Raw genomic sequence first — 19,233 nt, 5'->3', positions numbered from 1 at the left:
GAAGGGAAATGCTGCTACCGGTGAGGGGGGGGCTGGCAATGAAGACAGAGCAAGCGACAGTCTTTTTATCAGGGCCAGGTCACTGGATTGAGCAATATCTCCTGTGAGGCCACAGGCTGCTTTTCACCTTCCCTTTTTAATTGACATAGTAAACTAGGAACAAAAAAAAAAAAATGCTCACAATTCACCTTTTGGATTTAAACAGAGAATAAAAGCATCTCAACCTCACAGGAGCTGGTGCTTGAAGTAGCAGTTGGGAAAGGAGCACATAGCACTGGGTTACTTTATAAATAAAGGAGAGACTGTACAGACTTTCAGCACCTTCTAATAAATAAACAATATTTTTGCAACTCACCTGTGTTGACACCTGCTACTTCCCTCTGACTCTGCACAGGTCTTAAAGGCTGGCTGTGCTCCTCACTGGAGATATTGGGAAATATCTGGCTCCCTTGGCTTCTGGACCCAGGCCAACAAACAAACTGATAATAAAAATGCTGTGGTGGCATAAAGGAGCATGTGTGCTGCTTTTACTTTGCTCAGGGAAAATGTTTACATCAGAAAAGAAAGCAGAGCCGCCCTTAGTCACCAGTATGACTCCTGTTTGCTTCTGCATTCCACCTAAGATGGTACTACTTCCCCATTTCCTCATCTCTCCCGCTACCCTCTGTCCTAACTACCCCTCATCACTCGCTATCCATTATTTGCCCCATTCACTTTCCCCAGCCCTTCCTCTACTTCTGTACCCCTCTTCATTATCCACTTCCCCACACATTCCAGCACAAACCACTCACTCACCCCTTAATTTCTACCATCCATCCTTATCTTCCCCATGGCTCTCCTCCTGCCCACTCTCCACCTCTCCCCTTAACTCTCTGCCTACCTTGGTGTTTGTCCCACTGCCTTCCTCGTTTTTCTTTCCCGTTGATCTCTGCCTGTCCATTTTTCCTTTTACAGTGTCTGTTTCCCGCTCCCCCCTCCCCCAGTTTATTCTTTCTTTTATTCCTTCTAAATCTCTCCCTTGCCTGACTCCCACCCTTTCTGCCCTTTTCTCTTCTTGACACCTTCCTGTCTCCCACTCTTTGGATTTCCTTCCTTCCTATCCCACCGCTTCTCTTTACTCTCTTTGGACTCCCTGCCTCCTTGCGCCTCATTTTATCTCTTGGAAACAATCTCCTTCTCTTTCCTGGAGGTCCCACCCTTGCCTCTGTCTGCTCTCTTGAGTCCCCCCACCCCCTCTTCCACTTCTCACCACCAGCCAGACAGCCCCCCTCTCCCAGGCTCTTCTAATGCTTTGTGGAGCTGCCTTGCACACCACTCAGGGTGTTGGCTGGATGGCTGCCTCTTCTCTCCTTGCTGCCTCCTCTGAAGATACTGAGAGCCGGGAAAGGGGACAGCCAGGGGACTGCTGCTAGGTATTGTGAATGAGAAGAGGGAACATCATAACAGCATGTGCTGGCTCGAAGCAGGAAGTACTGGGTTTTTGAGGTGCCCGCCCCCCTGCTCTGTATGTCGAGTTGTGGGTGGGGCCGTAGTGTACCATCGCATCTCCCTGGTGCCAATGTCCTTGCCCTGGAGTTTACCCATCCAAATACTCCTCTTATCTAACCTTTCTTAGCTTGGTATAAATGCAGGCTTTAGCCAGTATTGGACTTGTTTTATTTGTTAACATTTAAATGCAGATGTTTTAATACTGAAAATTAGCTGAGTAATGGTCATTGTTACCTTTCAAGTCAGATACCTGAATAATGGTTAACATTTCTAGAATCTATTCCAAGGCTGCAAGACAAACGGCAGCAGGCACATAGAGTCAGAGTATTTAAATCCCAATAATCTTAAAGGCATTTCTTCTGCATCAGAATCATTGTAGGATGGAGAGATCCTGCTTCAGTAGTTAGATCTAAGCAGATGTGGTACTTCTCCCCCTCCTCCACGAAAAGTTTGATTGATGATAATTTCTTTTCTTCTCAGTACCTGTCCCAGTTCAAAGGATTATTTTCTCCAATGTGACTAGCATCAGCTTTCATGTAGCCTGGTCCACAGATTCGGCACTGAATCCTGCTTTCCGATTTCTACTGCTTCAGGAAAAACAGCTAATATGGGAGGCTGAAACTCAGAGCAGCAGTCTGACGGTGTCAGGGCTAGAACCGGGGATCTTGTACACTGTTGAAATCAGGACAGAAGTTTGTGAGAAGGAAAGTACACCAGCACACCAGAAAGTAAAGACTGGTAATTTAATTTAGAAACTACTGTTATGATTGCTTTTTAAGATTATGATTGCCCCACTGAAGTCTATGGGGGAAATGGACTTCTATTTATAAGAGAGCACATGGCCAGCACAGGATCCGGTGGACATACTAAGGATGGATGTGGACAGGTCAAAAACAAGGGGCTGACAATAACTGCAAATTTAACAGTGGCATAAAGTCAACACTTGAAGTTGGCCCTGGAATGGTACCATTGATCCAAATCATGTCATGTACACCTCCTCCCTTCCCATTCATGGGCATGTGACATCTCTGTTGCAACTACAGCAATTGCTTCTGTGAAAAAAGTAATACTAGGAAATTATTTAATTATTTAGGTTAGTTGACGAGATTCAGCAGCTAGGGTGGCAGCCAGCTTTCTGAAGGACACCAATGGTCTGTGGGTCAGATTCTTCTAAATAACTGTTTTCTGATTTTGCAGCTGCTCAAAAACTTAATGGATCAGTAAGAATAACAAATATGAAATATTCTGCCGGTTTCAGCAATGCAAGTAGTGAAGAGTATCAAAACTTTACACAGCTGTTTCTTGGTGAAGTAAGTTGATAAAAAAAAAACAAAAAACGGTCATTGTTTGTAAATGGGCTTGATGAAATGAGGAATATGATTGGCCAATGAGGGTTTCGTACCATACACCTATTCCCCAGGTACCCAAATGAGTGAGACCCATTGATTACATTGGAAAAAGGAGGAAGCAGCGTACAGTGGTTACAGCATGAGACCAGGAATCAGAAGTTTGTGGGGTTTATTCCTGGCTCTCTGTGCCTCCATTTCTCCATCAGTAACGTGGGGATAATCAAGCCGACTTAACTCATATGGTTGTTTCGTGAATATTTCTGAAGCACTTTGAGATCCTTGGACTTCAAGACTCTATATCTATGCAAATTAATACTGTTATTGTCCTTTCTCATATCCACTTAGGACTGAAATGGTAGAAATTTTTATTATTATCCTTCTCCCCATCCCCTAATTTTATACCCTATTCCCTACCCCACCTTTATTAAATCACCTTTAATATCACATTTAATTAGGGCACAGAATAGCAAGCTACATTGGAAGATCTAGTATCTCCTTTAACAGTCTTGTACTTCAGAGGGATTTCATTTGGAGATGCCATCCTCTTCTAATTTTTTGGCTAATCCATTAATTGTTTGTCTTTGTTTCTTCTGTCATTTATTCAACAAACACCCAGATCCCTTCACACTGGAAACCCACAGGTCATGTTGCTTTGGCTGCAATATAGTTCCAGCTGTTTGTCTCCTCTCACAAGTCTACATTACAGATGCATTGTTTGGGAGACTAATACAGATAATGATAAATTCATGACTGACCGTTCAAAGACAGCAAAGCACTTTAGGTATCCCTTAACGCATACCTGAAATACAGCCATCTCTGGGATGCAAAGTGGCAACAGTTTAACCATGTCCAGGAAGAGTTCAGGATAGAAAGAGAAGAATGCTGTACGCAGCATGAAAATATTGATAGAGAATGTCTAAGGTATAAAATAACTTCCCACGTTGTTAGTTTTCACCGGTCCTTCCTTTTGTGCAGTCAACCTCCCTTTGGCCCAGCAGCAAGGGGGGAATGGGGAAGGTCACAGATTTCTGGAAGCTGTTTAGGCCTCCGGCTGACACATCCTAGCACTACTGGTTCAACAGTCATAAAATGAAAGTGACATACTCATGCAAAGTAAAAATACAGCAAGCATCCATTGTCCTGCCTCTTATTCATCATTGTTCTATGTTTCAGGCTATTTTGAATATTAGAACATTGATAAGGCCTTGTCCCAGTCCCTGTCCCTTCATATTTTATTAAAATGGATAAAATGAAGTGTTTTATCTTCATGCAGCACAATCAACTTCCCTGCTTCAGAAAATCATTGGCATAAGTAGTTTAGGAGATATAGAAAGATTAGGTGGAAGAATTAAAGTAATATTGGTAACAATGTAAGCTAAGTCACACTGTTACCCAAAACTCATGCTTTAGGCATAAGTTGATCACCTGTGAAAATAAGGAAATAATTGTTCCTTCCAACAATACTACTGGCCAGGTGTATTGTGAAGTCTTTCCCATCCATCTGTGAACTATTAGATGTAAGCCTCTGCTCGAGGCAAAATACTCTTCTTTCTGACAGCATTTTATGACAATTCTTGAGTTTCTATCCATCAAAGAAGAGAGAGAGTCTGGAAAATAAAAAGATCTTTACAATCTTCTTTTCTGGATGTAAGGGCCAGACCATGATCCCATTAAAATAAATAGGAAAAGTCCCACTGATTTTAAGAGCAGGATCAGGGCCCAGTTAAGTAAGCTTTGCCAGAAGATTTCCTTAAATGTGGTTTATGGCCTTATGTCTTCACAGCCCACATATATTTTCTGATGTATAAAAATCACAGTTTTTAAAAAAATGCGCATAGTGCTTCATAGCGGTGCTAGGGTGACGGTGCTGGAGAGTGAAATCCTGGCCATGCCATAGCGTGGAGAAATGCAGGATGTAAAAGCCTGAACTGACAGATGGCACCATCAATGCCCAAGATAGCTTCCCTATGCTGTCCTGCCAGTAAACTTTGTAGCAGGGTGACTTGCCCCGTGGGCTGGAGAGCCTGGGGTTAAGCAACTCTGATGACAGGATGAGCCTTACCTGAGAGGACTCAGGTGATTGGTGGCCATGAAGGGGGGAGATCCAGGAAACTGCAGCTATGTCTGCAGGGCATTGAATGAGCAGGGGGAAAGCTCAAGAAACAGGAGAGAGCGAGGAAAGCTCTCCGAGCAGGTAGGCCTGGGAGGAGAGGAGAGGGGAGGGGAGGGGAGGGGCAAAGGCCCAGGTGGAAGAGTCTGTATGGAGAAAGAGGTTTTGGGAAGATGACAGACAGCTTCTTGGGGAGGTGGGGCTGTGCCCAGCTGAAACTGGGTCGAAGACTCTGTGCGTTTGTATTCTCTCTTTGTAAGACGTTGTGGTTTTTAGATTATCAGGAGAGAGACACTGAACTGGGGTTGGTGCCTAGAGGGCCAATGTGCACCTGTGCCCTCAATAACTTGGACCCCCGGAGGGGATTGTTTGAACTACCTTTGAACAGAGTGCGTCCTTAAAGGGTCCCGAACAAGGGAAAAACAGAGACAGGGTGCTGTCGCGCAACCTCTCACCACTGTGGGTGCCCAGCGGGGGCTGCCCTGTGACACACCCTAAGCCTGGCTTGTAGGAACGGTCACTGGGAGCGTGAGGATAGTTCTGTCTCTGTGCACGTTCCTCAGCCTCTCTGTTGAGACTGCAGAGGACAGCAGTTAGTGTCAGTTGTGGTGGTAGCTTGGGTGATGGGGACTCCAGTCTATTAGTGCTGGACTAGGTTGCACTTTTCTTCCAGTTGGCCCCATCATAAAATGCAGTAGGTGAGGACAGCACCTGGGGGGTGAGCAGGTGGAAAAGATTGGTACGCGCCATCCTACATAGCAATAGCCTATTCTGTTAAAATACCCTCTTACTCATTTTATCATCAGTCTCCAGGGTTTCACTGTAATTCCCGTTCTTCCCCTCTCAACAGGGTTCCCCACATATGTGACCAGAAGTGCCCAGCTTAGCTGCTGCCTGTCTCGCTGACGTTTTGCCCTGATCTACTGGCAGGGTGGCTTTTCACTCCAACCAGAACCCATCAGAAATTACTACTGCCCTCCACGCAGACTCCCACTCCACTCTGAACCTATTTCTCTCTCTTCCTTCTCAACTGCACCAAACCTCCAGCCATGTGACTGAGGCTTCTCTAATTTTACTAGTATTTCAGCCTGGCTTCCTCTGGCTCCTCCATGAAGGCTGCTTCTTAACTTTGGGTCTATCTCCCTCCTAGAATTCTTGCTTTACCAAAGGGGGTTCCCGTCTCATGCTGTAGCTATTGGTTTTGCCATTGTTTTCCTCCTCTCTGAAAGGTAAAATATAAAAGGTGCCCAAGGGAGAGTTACCAATGTACTACACTGCAAGTGAAGGTGTAATTGTAGCACAGGTTGGCATAATGGCTCTACCTTTTATCTGGTTAGCACAGGTAACAATAATAGTGAAGACTCAGTGGCACAGACTTCAAGGTGGGCTAGCCTGTCCCAGGCTCCCCAGAGGGCTGTTACTTGGACAGCTAGCCTATGCTGAATCCTGTGCCACCACATCTACACTGCTGTTGTTACCTGTGGTAGCTAGATTAAAGCTAGCATGGGGATGCCTTCCCATTCTACAATCACACCTTCCCTTGCAATGTCGGCGTACCCTTTACCTGTTCTGTTTAGGCATTCCTGGTATTTCCTTTGTACTAGAAACCACTAGGTAGATTTATTTCCTGGTAGAAAAACTTCAGAGTACAGGGATGGATTTTCCTTTTGTAATATAATTATTTCCTTTGAAAAGTTAGAGGGTTTTTTTTCATATACCATAATGCTCCCTTGGCCTCCTGCTTTTATCACCTATTATTTTAATGGTATGGCATTGTTAAGTCATGCAGTTATCTGAAGAGAGAGGTTAGTAGTGTCATCTAGTGGCTAACTGCAATGTGAACAGCTATTAATAAAATAAAAAAAACCAACCCTCCATTAAAGCAGAGTCCACAAAACAAAGCTAATTCTGAAAAGGGAATATTGGTGAATGCTGAGGAAGGTCCAGGAGAAGATTGCAGACATACTTAATGGTCGTAATTCAGACCACAAATTATGAAAGACAAAAACTTAAGGCTATATTCTGGCCTTATCTTTCATGACTTTTCAAAGTAAAGGGGAGAAAGGCCACACTCTGGGCAAGTAAGTCTTTCCAGGATCTTGTGTCCGGGTCTGGTGTGGCACCCTGGATATTCCTTGCAAGAGCAAATAGATGGGGAATGGGTGGAGCCTGTTTCTACTCTTAATGTTCTGGAGAGTAGAGTGGGAGGGGAGAAGCTGCACCCTGTAAAAAGATGTCCTGTTTTATTCCCCTGGCCCAGGAGCAAGGGGGGAGTGGGGAAGGAATGGTGGCTATCCTGGACAGTGCAGCTATGTGCTTGCCTCTTACTCATGGCTGAGCCTTTCCCAATCTAGCCCTTAATGGGGAAATAGCCTGAAAATAGCAAAGCTGCTGTTTGTCTGCCTCGCAATCATTGATCTATGAAATACTGCTCACTTGAGAGCTTGAAATAGGAATGAGGGAATTTAAATAGAGGATCTTGCAAGCAAAGGGCAAGAATGATTATACTGAGGCTATGTCTGCGCTGCGAATTAGGGCTGTGATTCTCTTGCTTACATACACATACTCGAGCTAGAGCAAGTACAAATAGCAATGCAGCCGTGGCAGCATGGGCAGTGGTAGCAGAGGCACGGCTTAACCATGCCAAGAACAATCCCACCTGAAATTGGTGGTTAAGTACTCGGCACGACTCAGCCCTGCCTCCGCTGCTGCTACTCGTGCTAGTGCCGCTACATTACTAGTCCCACTCATGCTAGCTTGAGGAGAGCTAGCCGGAGTAGATGTACATGAGCAGGGTAATCCCACTCCACCTCACAGCGTAGATGTAGCTTGAGAAGCAATGAAATCTCAAGTTATAAAAATAGAGGTATTTCCTCCTCTTGGTGTTCTCATTCGAAGCTAATGGGAGTGATGGACGTGCATCAAGAGGACAGTGCCTGTCTCATGTTGTCAGCATGCTGGAGGAATTCATGACCAAAAGAAATACTTCCTTCCTCTCATCATTTGTCTGTCTTGTTGTCTTAGAGTGTAAGCTCATTGCAGTAGGGACTGTCTCTTGTTCTGTTTGCGCATAGTGGGGCTATGATCTTCCTTCCACATTTGCTACTGTGAAATAAATAACAAAAGACAACTAATTATAACAAGGTTCCTAACTATAGAATATGAAGCCTAATTTTAGGTATTTGGATTTGAAAAAGTTATTTCCAAATGTGAAAAATATCCTTAGGGTTCACAGACACAAATCAGTACCTCTGAGAGCTTAAAGTCTAAATTCAGACATAACACAGCAAGTGATGGTCAAAATCAGAAAAGAATACAGGTAAGGAAAAGAAACACAAGGGATACTATTAGCAGCTTCTGAAGCAAGGACGGGAGGAGAATGGTCTTTTATGGACAAATTCAGTGCATCTAGATATTACACTGATGGCGTATTAGAAGTGTCTGACAGGCAGATAGAAACAGCAGTTTACTCAGCAGTCAAACTTTAAAGAGAGACAAGTCTACGTCAGCAGTGTAGAATATTTCTCTCCCATATTGGTTCTGTATTTCATAAAATGTTTTGCACATATGTTATGAAAGGTTTTTAATCTATGATAGATACAGAAAATATTATCAAACTAGCTGGCTTTCATGTCGTTTTATTTAAAGTTACTTGATGGGTAGTGGTTTTACCAGCTTTTCCTCAGCACAAAACTTAAGGCCCCTCTCAGAAACTCTGTATTATTTTTATTGTAGGCTTCTCTGGAACTCAATGTGGTTGGGATGGGGCATCTCAATTTGCATCTAAATTAGTAGAGGAAATAAATAGGATGTATTCTTTTCTCTCTCTGGTTACTGATGTTTAAACTCTTTAACTGTAGTAGTACTAGTAATACATTGCATTTATATAGTGCCTTCCATCCAGTGATCTCAACATGCTGTACAAAGTTAATTAATTTTCAGCCTCATAGCCTATCTAGAAACAGGTCAATATTTTCCGCATGTTATATGTAGGGAAGTTAAGGCGCAGAGAGGTTGAACAGCTTGTCCAAACACGTGCAGCAAATCAGCGGCACAACCAAAAGTAGAACCATGAATTCCAGTCCTGTGGAAACCAGACCATCCTTCTATCCAAAGCAGTACAAAAGGTTGTTGCTATATTCTAGTTTTTATGGAGGTTCAATAGTCACTGGGAAAGGTGTTATTTTCTCTTTTCAACCCAATATAGATTCCAGAACATCTGCATATAAATTAAGTGTTTATTATAATGTGTCACGATCAGCCACCCTAATTGTAGTATTTGAGGCTAAATATTCACATTCAGATTGTGTTAGGTATTTTCTGGCCTGGCCACTAGGCTGTCAGGGAAATGTGGGAGCCTGGGATGTGTGTCCAAGCGGCAGTTAGGACCTGCAGTGATAGTTGGGAGACTCCCCAGGGAAGACTCTTACGAAACATTTTTGATTAAGTCTGGCTGAGGCTGCATGGAGACACTGAAAGAAGGAAAAACTGTTTTTCTAGTTCCTCTTTGGCTTGATCCCTGGATACAGCTGGAGGCCAGATTTACTCTTAATGATGCATAGAGGAACTTTCTGTCCCAGCCTAGCCCTCTGCGGAGCTCCACCTTAAGGGATGGAGGTGGTACAGCTGCTACATTCACTTAGGGGTTTGAGCTGTGGGAGCAGCTATAAGAGATGGTTGAGGTGCCTCTGGAGAGCGTTGGCAGAGATGCACAAAATCGGGGCATCCCATTCAGAGTCCACTCTAGCCATGCTGCCTCCATAGCTAAAGCCTCTTGGTATTGGGCTGCACTGTCTCCTTGAAGGCACCTTGATGGAGGCAGTATTGAAGCTGAATTGCACCAATGGAATCTCTCTCTTTGGCAGGCTAGGTGTTACCCGGGGCCCCTACTAGGGTCTGTGCTTACCTCCTCCTGTGTATGCCCTGAGCTGAATCATTCCCTTGTTTTATATTCACAGTTAAATACATATTTGAGCCAAACAGATGTATTCAGAAAATTCAGTAGTTAAATAAAAGCCCATTTTCTGCTGTCTCTCTTCTGAACGTGGAGCTCGGTGGTTATGCATTATGTTGTTTGGGTCTTCTGGGTCGTCATCACAGCATGTAAAGCATATAATTTAATTCATGCTGTCCGCTCCTATTCACATACATTCTGTTTTGATCCCAGGTACGTAAATCTTTGCCCATTAACCTCCAGCAGGAAATGGATCTTGGTATAATGAAAATGCTGATAACCAGTATTACTAATGGGAGCGTAGTGGTAGGTTTCAATTTACTGTTTGCAAAGGACTTGGATATCCACTACATTTCCACAGCTTTTCAGGATGCCTTTAAATGTAATTCCTGTTTAATGGTTGACAACAACAGCCTCTCCATACACGGTAAGGTGCAGTTTTATATCACTGTCATTTTTCAAAACTAGCAACATGATAAAATCTGTCTTTTGTTTGTGACTTTGAGAGTACAGCATCTGTGAAAGTGCTGGATGAAAAACCATGATCTTTTCCTTAGAATTTCTGCCTATTCATCCCAGGAGCTTTTTCAGAGAACTTCAAAAGATACAGTGAGATGTGTGGTGTAGCAAGGCTCAGATGTAGATCACCAGTTTGGTATAACCAGGACCATTGGTATAACCAGGGCCAGGGTTATTGTACTGTTTCTTTCTTCTCACAAGTCATTTATAAAGAAGATTCATAAAGAAGATAAATAAGACTGTTCCATTGATTGACTGCACTAGAATCATTTATATACAGCTCCTCAAATTGATGTGTCGCTATATAAAATAATTTATAATCTTTCTCTTGATGGCTCATCAGCATCACAATATGCTTCTCCAAATAATATTGTTCTAACCTCTTAATTAGAATTGCATGAAGGACATTATGGAAAACTTTACTAAAATAGATTTATTCCATCTGGCGCCTTCTCCTTGCCTGCCACACTTACAATTGTATGTAAAAGAAGGCTATCAATTTTTGTCAGGCATTTTGCGTCCTTTATAAAACCATGTTGCATAGTGTTCATCAAGTTATTGTTTTCTAAGGGCCAGATTCTACCAGCCTTACTCACATTTCAGTGGGACTACTTGAGAAGTAAAATGCTACTCATGTGAGTAGAGGTGGCAAAATCTGCTCCAAAGCGATTAGAAATGGTCAATCTGTTGTTATTTGGCCCAGTGTTAGAATAAATGAACCAACTCCCTTTCCCCTCCCTAAAAACATCCTTCTCCAACTTGCTGGTTCTTACTGAGGTATATTCTGCCTACGTTCCCTTACTGAGTTGTTAATAACGTTCTTCAGTGATTCCACACTTCTGACATTCTCAGTACATTTCAATCTGCACACTGCTGACTGTGGTAGATGGCCCTTAACATCTCTTCTCTGAAAGTAGAGCACTACAAGTCTACAAAAGCTGAGTGCAGGTTGGCTATTTCTATAGCTATTTGGATTTTTGGTGCCCATCTTAAGCTGTGAATACTCATTTTGATTCTCCTGCATGTAAAAACAAAATACATGTTCTCCTATGGCACAGAGTCTGATCTACATACGGTACAGAAATCCATGCTGTTGACCACATGGTGTTGCTTTTTCTCCACCTTCACCACGGCCAACAACACATTTCTCATTACTAATAAAAGGATGACTGTATCATGGTAGTACCTCAGTGCTAGCTGTGTTATACGTGCTGCCTAGAACTGGGATTAGTTGAGGGTTTCAGGGACAGAGTTAACAAGAGCCACCTACAGTGGTGTGGGTAGTACACAGATTAGTGAGAGTAACAAATGGGAAATTTGAAACCCTCCTGTGGCAGTGCTTCCATTCATACACAATCCTGATTAGAACCTGTAAAAAAAATGGACATTTTAACAAATATTTTCCTTGAAATACCAAATTTTGACCAAAGAATGGGAAAACAAGTTGCAAGAAACTTTCCCAAACACTTTTGTCTGTTTTTCATCCAGCTCCAAATATTCTGTAAATTGTCAACCACCCTCTTCCCTTTTAAGAGTGGTGAGCCTGTAGGATGGAAGAGGCAGTTTGGGAATAGTCCCTTGTGACAGTTATCAGGAGAATTAATTGGGTGGGCTGGGGTAAGGGGTAGGGGAGGAAGAGGGTGGGATTTGCCTCCCATTATCAGCTGCCAGCAGTGCCACTGGAGGCTTTTGTTAACTCCGACCTTCCAGGCAGTGATACTAAGTATTCTTGCTCTGTAAGATCATCTCCCAGATAAGCAAGGTGCATGGTAACACCATGATGCTGGCAATGAGAACTAATATCCCAGTGACATTATGATGGTAGTTCCAGTTAAGGAATAATCACAATGACAGTAATGTTCTCTCTCTCTTTTAAAAAAAAACAAAACCCCACACCCCAACAGATTATGATGAGTGCAAAGGAGAAGATGATGATTGTTCCTCGGATGCATCATGCCACAATACATATGGGAGCTATCAATGCAGCTGTAATGAAGGATTTGCTGATGTCAATTCAGAGAGGCCTGGGAGGAATTGTGAAGGCAGTATTATTTTTCATTACTTAGTGATTTATTTGAAATTATAATGATGTAGTCTTCATAAAATCATTTGGTTACATCCACAGGTTACATCCTGGTGGAACGCCACTGCAGTCCACAGAGATATACCAGGGTGACTTTGGCTCAGTGTGTTCAACCATATACTACTGAAAAAATGTCTATTTTAGTGTATTTTTGTATACTTCTATTATATTTAAATACATTTATTATACTTTTGCTTTATCATAAAAGTTTACTCTATGAACATTTAATGGGCCCAGTTCATTCTAATATTTTTTCTTTTAACCATGATTTCTATTTTTTCATTTTTCCCCTTTAAAGGTAAACAGAATTGTTGAGAATACGAGTTATTTTCTTATACGAGCAGTAATAGATAGGACATTAGAGGTACTAAATAAGCGACTAAATCAGAGTGGAAGCAGTTTGTTATGGGTTACAGTATAGGTAAATACTGCTGTTTGAATGCATTGATTTGTCTTTAGTTAATGCATCTAACTCATGCCACCTTTCCTCAGATAATTTATTTGTTCATCTAAGATAGGTCTTTCAGTTTATTAGTTTTTTTCTTTGGTTTGTATTTGTTTTTGTAACCCTGGTGATGAACCACATGTACTGGCTGACATCTCAAGTATTGTAACTAGATGCCCTGTCTTTGTTTGGTTTCAGTAAGTCAGGACATTCTCTTAGCACAGTGATAATAAGGATTTGGAACAAACATTTCTGAAATAACTCTTGCATCCTTTTTTCTTTCATGAGATCAGTAATTTTTTAATTTGGGACATCCCAGAAGATATGATGATGGTTTCCTAGGAAGGCAATATTTTAAAATTTTGGATTGGAGAATACATGCTATTTGTCTGTGTAATTCAGTAACATATTGCATAGTAGAATCTACATGATTTAAAACAAAGACGGTATTAGATTTGTGGAGGTAGATCATTTTGTTGGTGCCATCTATGATATTTTAGCAATACCCACAACTCTAGTCTTCATCCATCTTTGATCAGAGGATAATCTAGCAGGTAACCCAAAAACCTGTGTTAGCAGAGCGGCTGAGGGAAAGGAGTTTGGTGTTCAATACCAGACTAATACCGCCCTCCTACCTCCCCAGTTTCCTTCTCTTTCCTCCCTCCCCCTCTCCAATAACAAAACTTCTACTGAAATACATTTGCTAACTTCCTCATAAAGCTCCCGATACACGTGTATAGACTGTACCTACCTGCTGTACTGCTATTGCACTGCAGTGCAACAAGAACCAGGTTCTCAAAAAAATACAGGTCAGGTCTGATTTTTCAAGTGTCCAGTGCTCACAGCTGGAGCCATATTTTCCAAAGAGCTCAGCTCTTATTTATGGACAAAAATAAGGGCCAGACTTTCAAAAGTTCTCCACATCCAGTACCTCCCATTGTGACACTGTGAGTGGCAAAATATGGTCACTTATTTTGATGCCTAAATGGGAGGTGAGCTATTTTGAAAATCTGGCTGCCCCAAGAGACATAGGGAACCTCTATACATTGTGAGGGTGCAAATTATTTTCCTTTTTCTTAATTAAAAATAATAGTATATTTTGAAGTAATTACACATGACCAGTTAAGAAAGAAGAGCAGCTGTTTTGCTACCAGTGACTAAGAGTTTCTCGATAAGGATTTTTTTATGTGAGTCTTCTCAAGAAATCAAATTTGAATCTGTAACTTGCAATCTCTCTATTTTTCTTGCTCCATAGCATTTCCTCTTAGCCAGGGTTCTACAACTGCACGTGGCAAACATGTCGGCAGCACGGGTTTACCTGTGACACAGTCACATACTTCAGTTCACGTGTTTTCACCTGCCACAGAGGAGTCATCTGCTACTCAAACCAAAGCTGCGGAGGATACTATGTTTTCTGGCACTGCAATGTCACATGCCTCCACAGAGTCTGTGTCGAATGCCCTTAATTCACCACATGTCACCTCCTTGCCACTCACTAAATTTGCCCAGGAGGTTTTCATACAAGACACAGTGAGAGTGTTCTGCGAGATTGAGAAGATTGTTATTGCCATTCAGAAGATATTCCTGCAGCAGGAATCTATCCCCGAATCTTCACTCTACCTTGGGGAGCCTCGCTGCAACGTGAGCTTCAGCAACGACACCTGGGTTGTGCTGTGGACAGGGTGGAATGAATGTGGAACCGAAGTACAAAGTGTAAGTCCATCTGCACAGGTGGACATGAAGAAACACCCAGCTAATGTACTTTGTCACTGTAGGGCGCAGTGGTAGAGATTGGGTTTGGGGGTGCAGCCCGTTACTGTCAGGGTTTCCAGAAATGGTGAACAAAGAATTCAATCCCTCCTCCCCCAAAGTAAAATCACCTCCATTTCTGCTTGCAGAGGAAGCAGGAGGAAAGTAAAGATTGCATCCTCAACACCCAAAGCCTCATTGCCCACCGCCCCCCGCCAGAATCAAACCCACTTTGCTAGCCTCCTATGTTCCAAAAGTCCCAAGTGTTGTTCCTTCCCCAATTGTCACAACCTCCCCCTTTCTTCTGTTAACTTCTCACTGTCAGTACACAAATCTGCAGCATATTTAAAATTTGGGGTCTGCATGACAAAAGTTTAATGTAATATGCAAATGCATGAGTAACCCAAACAAGATTGTACTGATTGGTTTAGACAGGGTCTTACAAATGGTATCGATGTTTTATGAACCAGTGACCAATATGTAGTAAGATGAGAACAGAAAACTTGTTTTCATTTGCTAGCCCCACATTGACAAAGCTAGTAGGTGCTGATGGTTTTGGTTTTCATAGCCAGCTGTATACGGAATGCCTGAGGTGTTACTTAAAACAGAGTATTTCAACTTCTGGTCTCTGGACACCTCGGGGTCCACAGACTATGTAGAAAGGGTCCACAAAAGGTTGTTGTTACCAAAGAACTGTGGTTTTCAACCTGTGGTCCACAGACCCCTGGGGGCCTGCAGACTATGTCTAAGATTTCCAAAGGGAACCACACTCCAGTCGAAATTTTTTAGGGGACTGCAAATGAAAATAGGTTGAAAACCACTGACTTAAAATTACCAGAAGGGGCTTACTAGTGGGACTAAGGTATTCTCAGAAACATGAAGGTTCATAAAGTATCACTCGCTCCTTTTTCTGTTCCAGAATATGACTAACACTGTAGTGAAAACAATACTTCGGAATGATATTTCCTCTCCAGGGGTTATCCACCACTTGAAGATTGTCAGTCCAATCCATTGTGTGTTTCAAAATGATCTCTTGATTTCATCTGGATACACTCCAGAAGGGTAAATAAAAACTTTCATTAGACCTTGGAAGTGGAGTATGTCACTGTGTAGGGAAAAAATATAGTCTTCTAAGGTGTATTCTAGTGGCATGTGCATAAGTCTGGGAATCAGAAATTCCTGAGCTGTAATCTCATCTGTGTCACTGGCTCCTTGTGTGGTCGTGAGCAAGTCATATTCCCCATCAGCAAAATAACCATAATAATACTTCTCTGCTTCTGGGGATGAATGAATGTCTGTGCAGTGCTGTGTAATTGCTATGCATTATGATGAAGATGATGATTTTTTTTAAATCCACAAACTTACTTGATCACCTTTTTAAAAAAAAATGTAATGCAAATTTAGTTCATGTGAAAGGGTCCAGGTTTGCAGCACTATAGAGGGAGATCCTCTGCTTATGTCTATAGAATGGGCAGAACACAAGAAATGACAGCCAGACTTCTTTACATTGTCCTGCCAATGAGCCTCATCCCTTACTTGGATGGACTATTTTCTCTTTCTTTCCACCACATCCAGGCCGTCACCAAATCCTCTCACTTTCTTTCCTGTACAGCTCCAAAACCTGTCCTTTCTTCTCCATTCTTACAACAAAACCTCTTCTCCAAACCTTGATCACCTTTTGCTTTGATTACTTCAACCCCATCCTCTTTGGCGTACATGATTTCACCCCTCACTCTCTTGCAATGTGTCCAAAAAGCAGCATCAAAGTTGTCTTCCTCAGTTTCGATTCTGACCACATCATTCCCTCTTCAAATCTCTTCACTTGCTTCCTCTTATCTTCCGTGCCTTGTTCTGAGCCTCAGCAATGCATACACTCCTGTTCCCACTTAAATCACTGTTGTCATTTCTCCCTGCACCCACCACGCTGTCTTCTCACACTGCCAATAACTTCCACCTTTGTAGCCTCCCACACTCTTCTCCATGACTTCTTCCACAGTACGCCATAGACCTAGATTCCAGCAAGCAACCACCCTCTCCTCTTAATATCCTAATAATACGCTGGACTGCAGATTTTTCCTCACTACTGTAGTGCACAGGAGGTAGAGATACAAGAATTGTAGTTGTGACCTGTAAAAATACTAATTAAATCTATGAACTTTAAAAGCAGCTGGTTGTCTTTGCAGGGTTTATACCATTTTTGAAGATTTGAATGGATCTGGACACTTTATAACAGAGATGCAATTGTTCGTTGGAAACTCTCCAATCCCCCAAAATTTCAGTGTCGCTGCCAGTGATGATATACTGATTGAAGTGGGAATTCAGCAAGAGGACAGCAAGCTCAAGGTTGTCCTCACTGAGTGCTGGGCAACTCCAACTAGTAGTTCAGTGGATCCTCTGTCATTTGCTTTTATTAACAACAGGTACAGCACACATTAGTTAGAAGTGACATATGCATGTGCACGCTGTCTAGCAATGCAGTCCCTGAGCTTTCCTATGAACCTAAGATGGCTATTAATACCCTATCTTTTTAATGTACTTTTTACATGTCATCAATAAGTTCTTGTTCTTTTCAAAGCCAAACACTTAACTTCCAGCATTTTAAAAGAGAGTCAGCGGTGAAGGGGGCTGGTGCCTCCCCCTCGTATTTGTAAAGGAGATGTTCAGTATAGGTCTACTCTTTGATCTCTGATTGGTCCTGGAGACATAGGTGGCTTTGGTGGTCAATAGTGCAAGTGCATTTTTTTAAAATCTATGATGCAGCCATTTCTTTCTGATGCAGCCATTACCAAAGCCCCTTTAGGGCCTCTAAGTTAGATTATTGCAATGTGCTCTATATGGGTGATGCTTGAAGAACACTCAGCATCTTCATATGCATCAGAGCGTGCTGGCCTGATTGTGAAGCAGGCTAGGCCACTAGGACGTAATTTGAAGACAGTGGGTTGAACAAGTGAAACTGAGCTCCTCACCTGGTTTGCAGAACCTTTGTTACTAGTGATGGGCATGAGAAAGAAGGAGAGAGCCCTATCTGACACTCAGGGTACGTCCATGCTGCAGTAAAAATCCCGCTGCACTGAATCTCAGAGTCCAGCTCAGTTCACTTGGCCTTGTGCGGCTCAGGTTGCAGGCCTAAAAATAGTAGCATAGACATTCAGGCTTGGGCTGGAGCCCAGGCTCTGAGACCCACCTGCCTTGTGGGCTTTCAGAGCCTGGACTCCAGCTTGAGCCCGAATGTCCACACTGCTATTTTTAGCTCTGCGAGCCCAAGTCAGCTGTCCCGAGCCAGCTTTGGCCGTGCCATGGGTCTTTTTTTGCAGTGCAGATGTACCTTCAAAGACCAGGTTCATTTTGCAGGGGTGGCACTTTGAGTGAAAATAGTGACTAGTAACCAAGGTCCATCTGATATGGAAATAGTAGAAAGACAATAAAGATGGAGCCCTATGACACACTTTTACAAAGTCAGCTTTCAAAGCAGAACTTCACTTTAGGAGCTGAAAAGAAAATATTAAAAAAAAAAACCCTTTTTCAATTTCTGAAGAATGGGAATGCTCCATCAGCACCACCCTTCTAAAAGTAAGGATTAATTCTTATATATAGCAGGACATTTGAACCCCTGAATGGTGCTCTGGGCATGACTGATCTTCAGCTTATTGTGTCAAATGACTTTAATATCCCGCTCACAACATTAAAAGCTATTCAGTATCATGTGACACCCAGATCATCTTCTGCCTTCAGTCATCTCAGACTTGAACATATTTTTGTTTTTTCTCCAATGCTGAATTTGAAGAATCTCTCTAAATACTTCTGAATCTCCTGTTTACATAGCTACCCAGGCTTTAGTGTTCAGTGGTGTTCTATGCTAGGGACCAGCTGACAATCAGCACACTGTCACCGCTGTCCGTGCTGGAGAACACTATATGGAATATAAGGATTTTCAGAGGAAGCTTATGAATGGAATTACAAGGTGCTGTTACCGGGGAATAACTTCTATAGCTCTAGTTACTTTGTGTGTCTTCCTATACCCTTTTAGCTGCCCAGTCCCAGAGACCTACACCACCATGATTGAAAATGGAAATTCAAGAAAAGCTCAGTTTAAGCTGAAAATCTTTTCCTTTGTCAACAATTCTGTGGTTTACCTACACTGCAAAATTCGTATTTGTGTGGAAACCCCTGAAAGCACCTGCAGGACGGTAAGAGGTTTGAGCCTTTACATTTAATTTTCTACGTGATATTTAATAGTGCTCTAACTGGAAAGTGAAGGGATAATGTGCTTCCAAAAGGTGATGGTATCCTTTAAACTTCTCATCTACATTTTCTTTAATTTTTTAACTGACATCAGTGTGAAGTGGGGAAATAATATAGCTACATGTGCTTTTTTGGCTTTTTTGTTTGTTTTGTTTTATTTAATTTGGATTATGTTGCTTTGGAAAATTTTCAAGCTAAGCTGGAAAAAGTCACTGTTTTACTGGAATAAGTGTGTTGACAAGTAGAGTTATGCCAATATAACTATAGAGATTTAAATATACCAATATAACTGGT

The 19,233-nt window shown here is 42.3% G+C and overlaps 1 protein-coding gene across 1 annotated transcript in view; it reads left to right on the top strand.

The window, feature by feature from the left end:
- UMODL1 (uromodulin like 1) overlaps window positions 1-19,233 on the top strand; it is a 59,668-nt gene that overhangs the window by 33,605 nt on the left and 6,830 nt on the right. The window contains 8 exon segments of the mRNA XM_067544995.1: window positions 1,969-2,226; window positions 2,686-2,798; window positions 10,115-10,328; window positions 12,325-12,462; window positions 14,204-14,661; window positions 15,617-15,759; window positions 16,881-17,117; window positions 18,725-18,884. Of these exon segments, the coding sequence (XP_067401096.1) occupies window positions 1,969-2,226; window positions 2,686-2,798; window positions 10,115-10,328; window positions 12,325-12,462; window positions 14,204-14,661; window positions 15,617-15,759; window positions 16,881-17,117; window positions 18,725-18,884 (1,721 nt within the window).

The sequence above is a fragment of the Emydura macquarii genome, unplaced genomic scaffold, assembly GCF_026122565.2.
Source record: "Emydura macquarii macquarii isolate MOO-44397 ecotype Brisbane River unplaced genomic scaffold, CSIRO-AGI_Emac_v2 contig_1043, whole genome shotgun sequence".
NCBI lineage: Eukaryota > Metazoa > Chordata > Testudines > Chelidae > Emydura > Emydura macquarii.
This window is presented reverse-complemented; position numbering and strand designations above follow the sequence as displayed.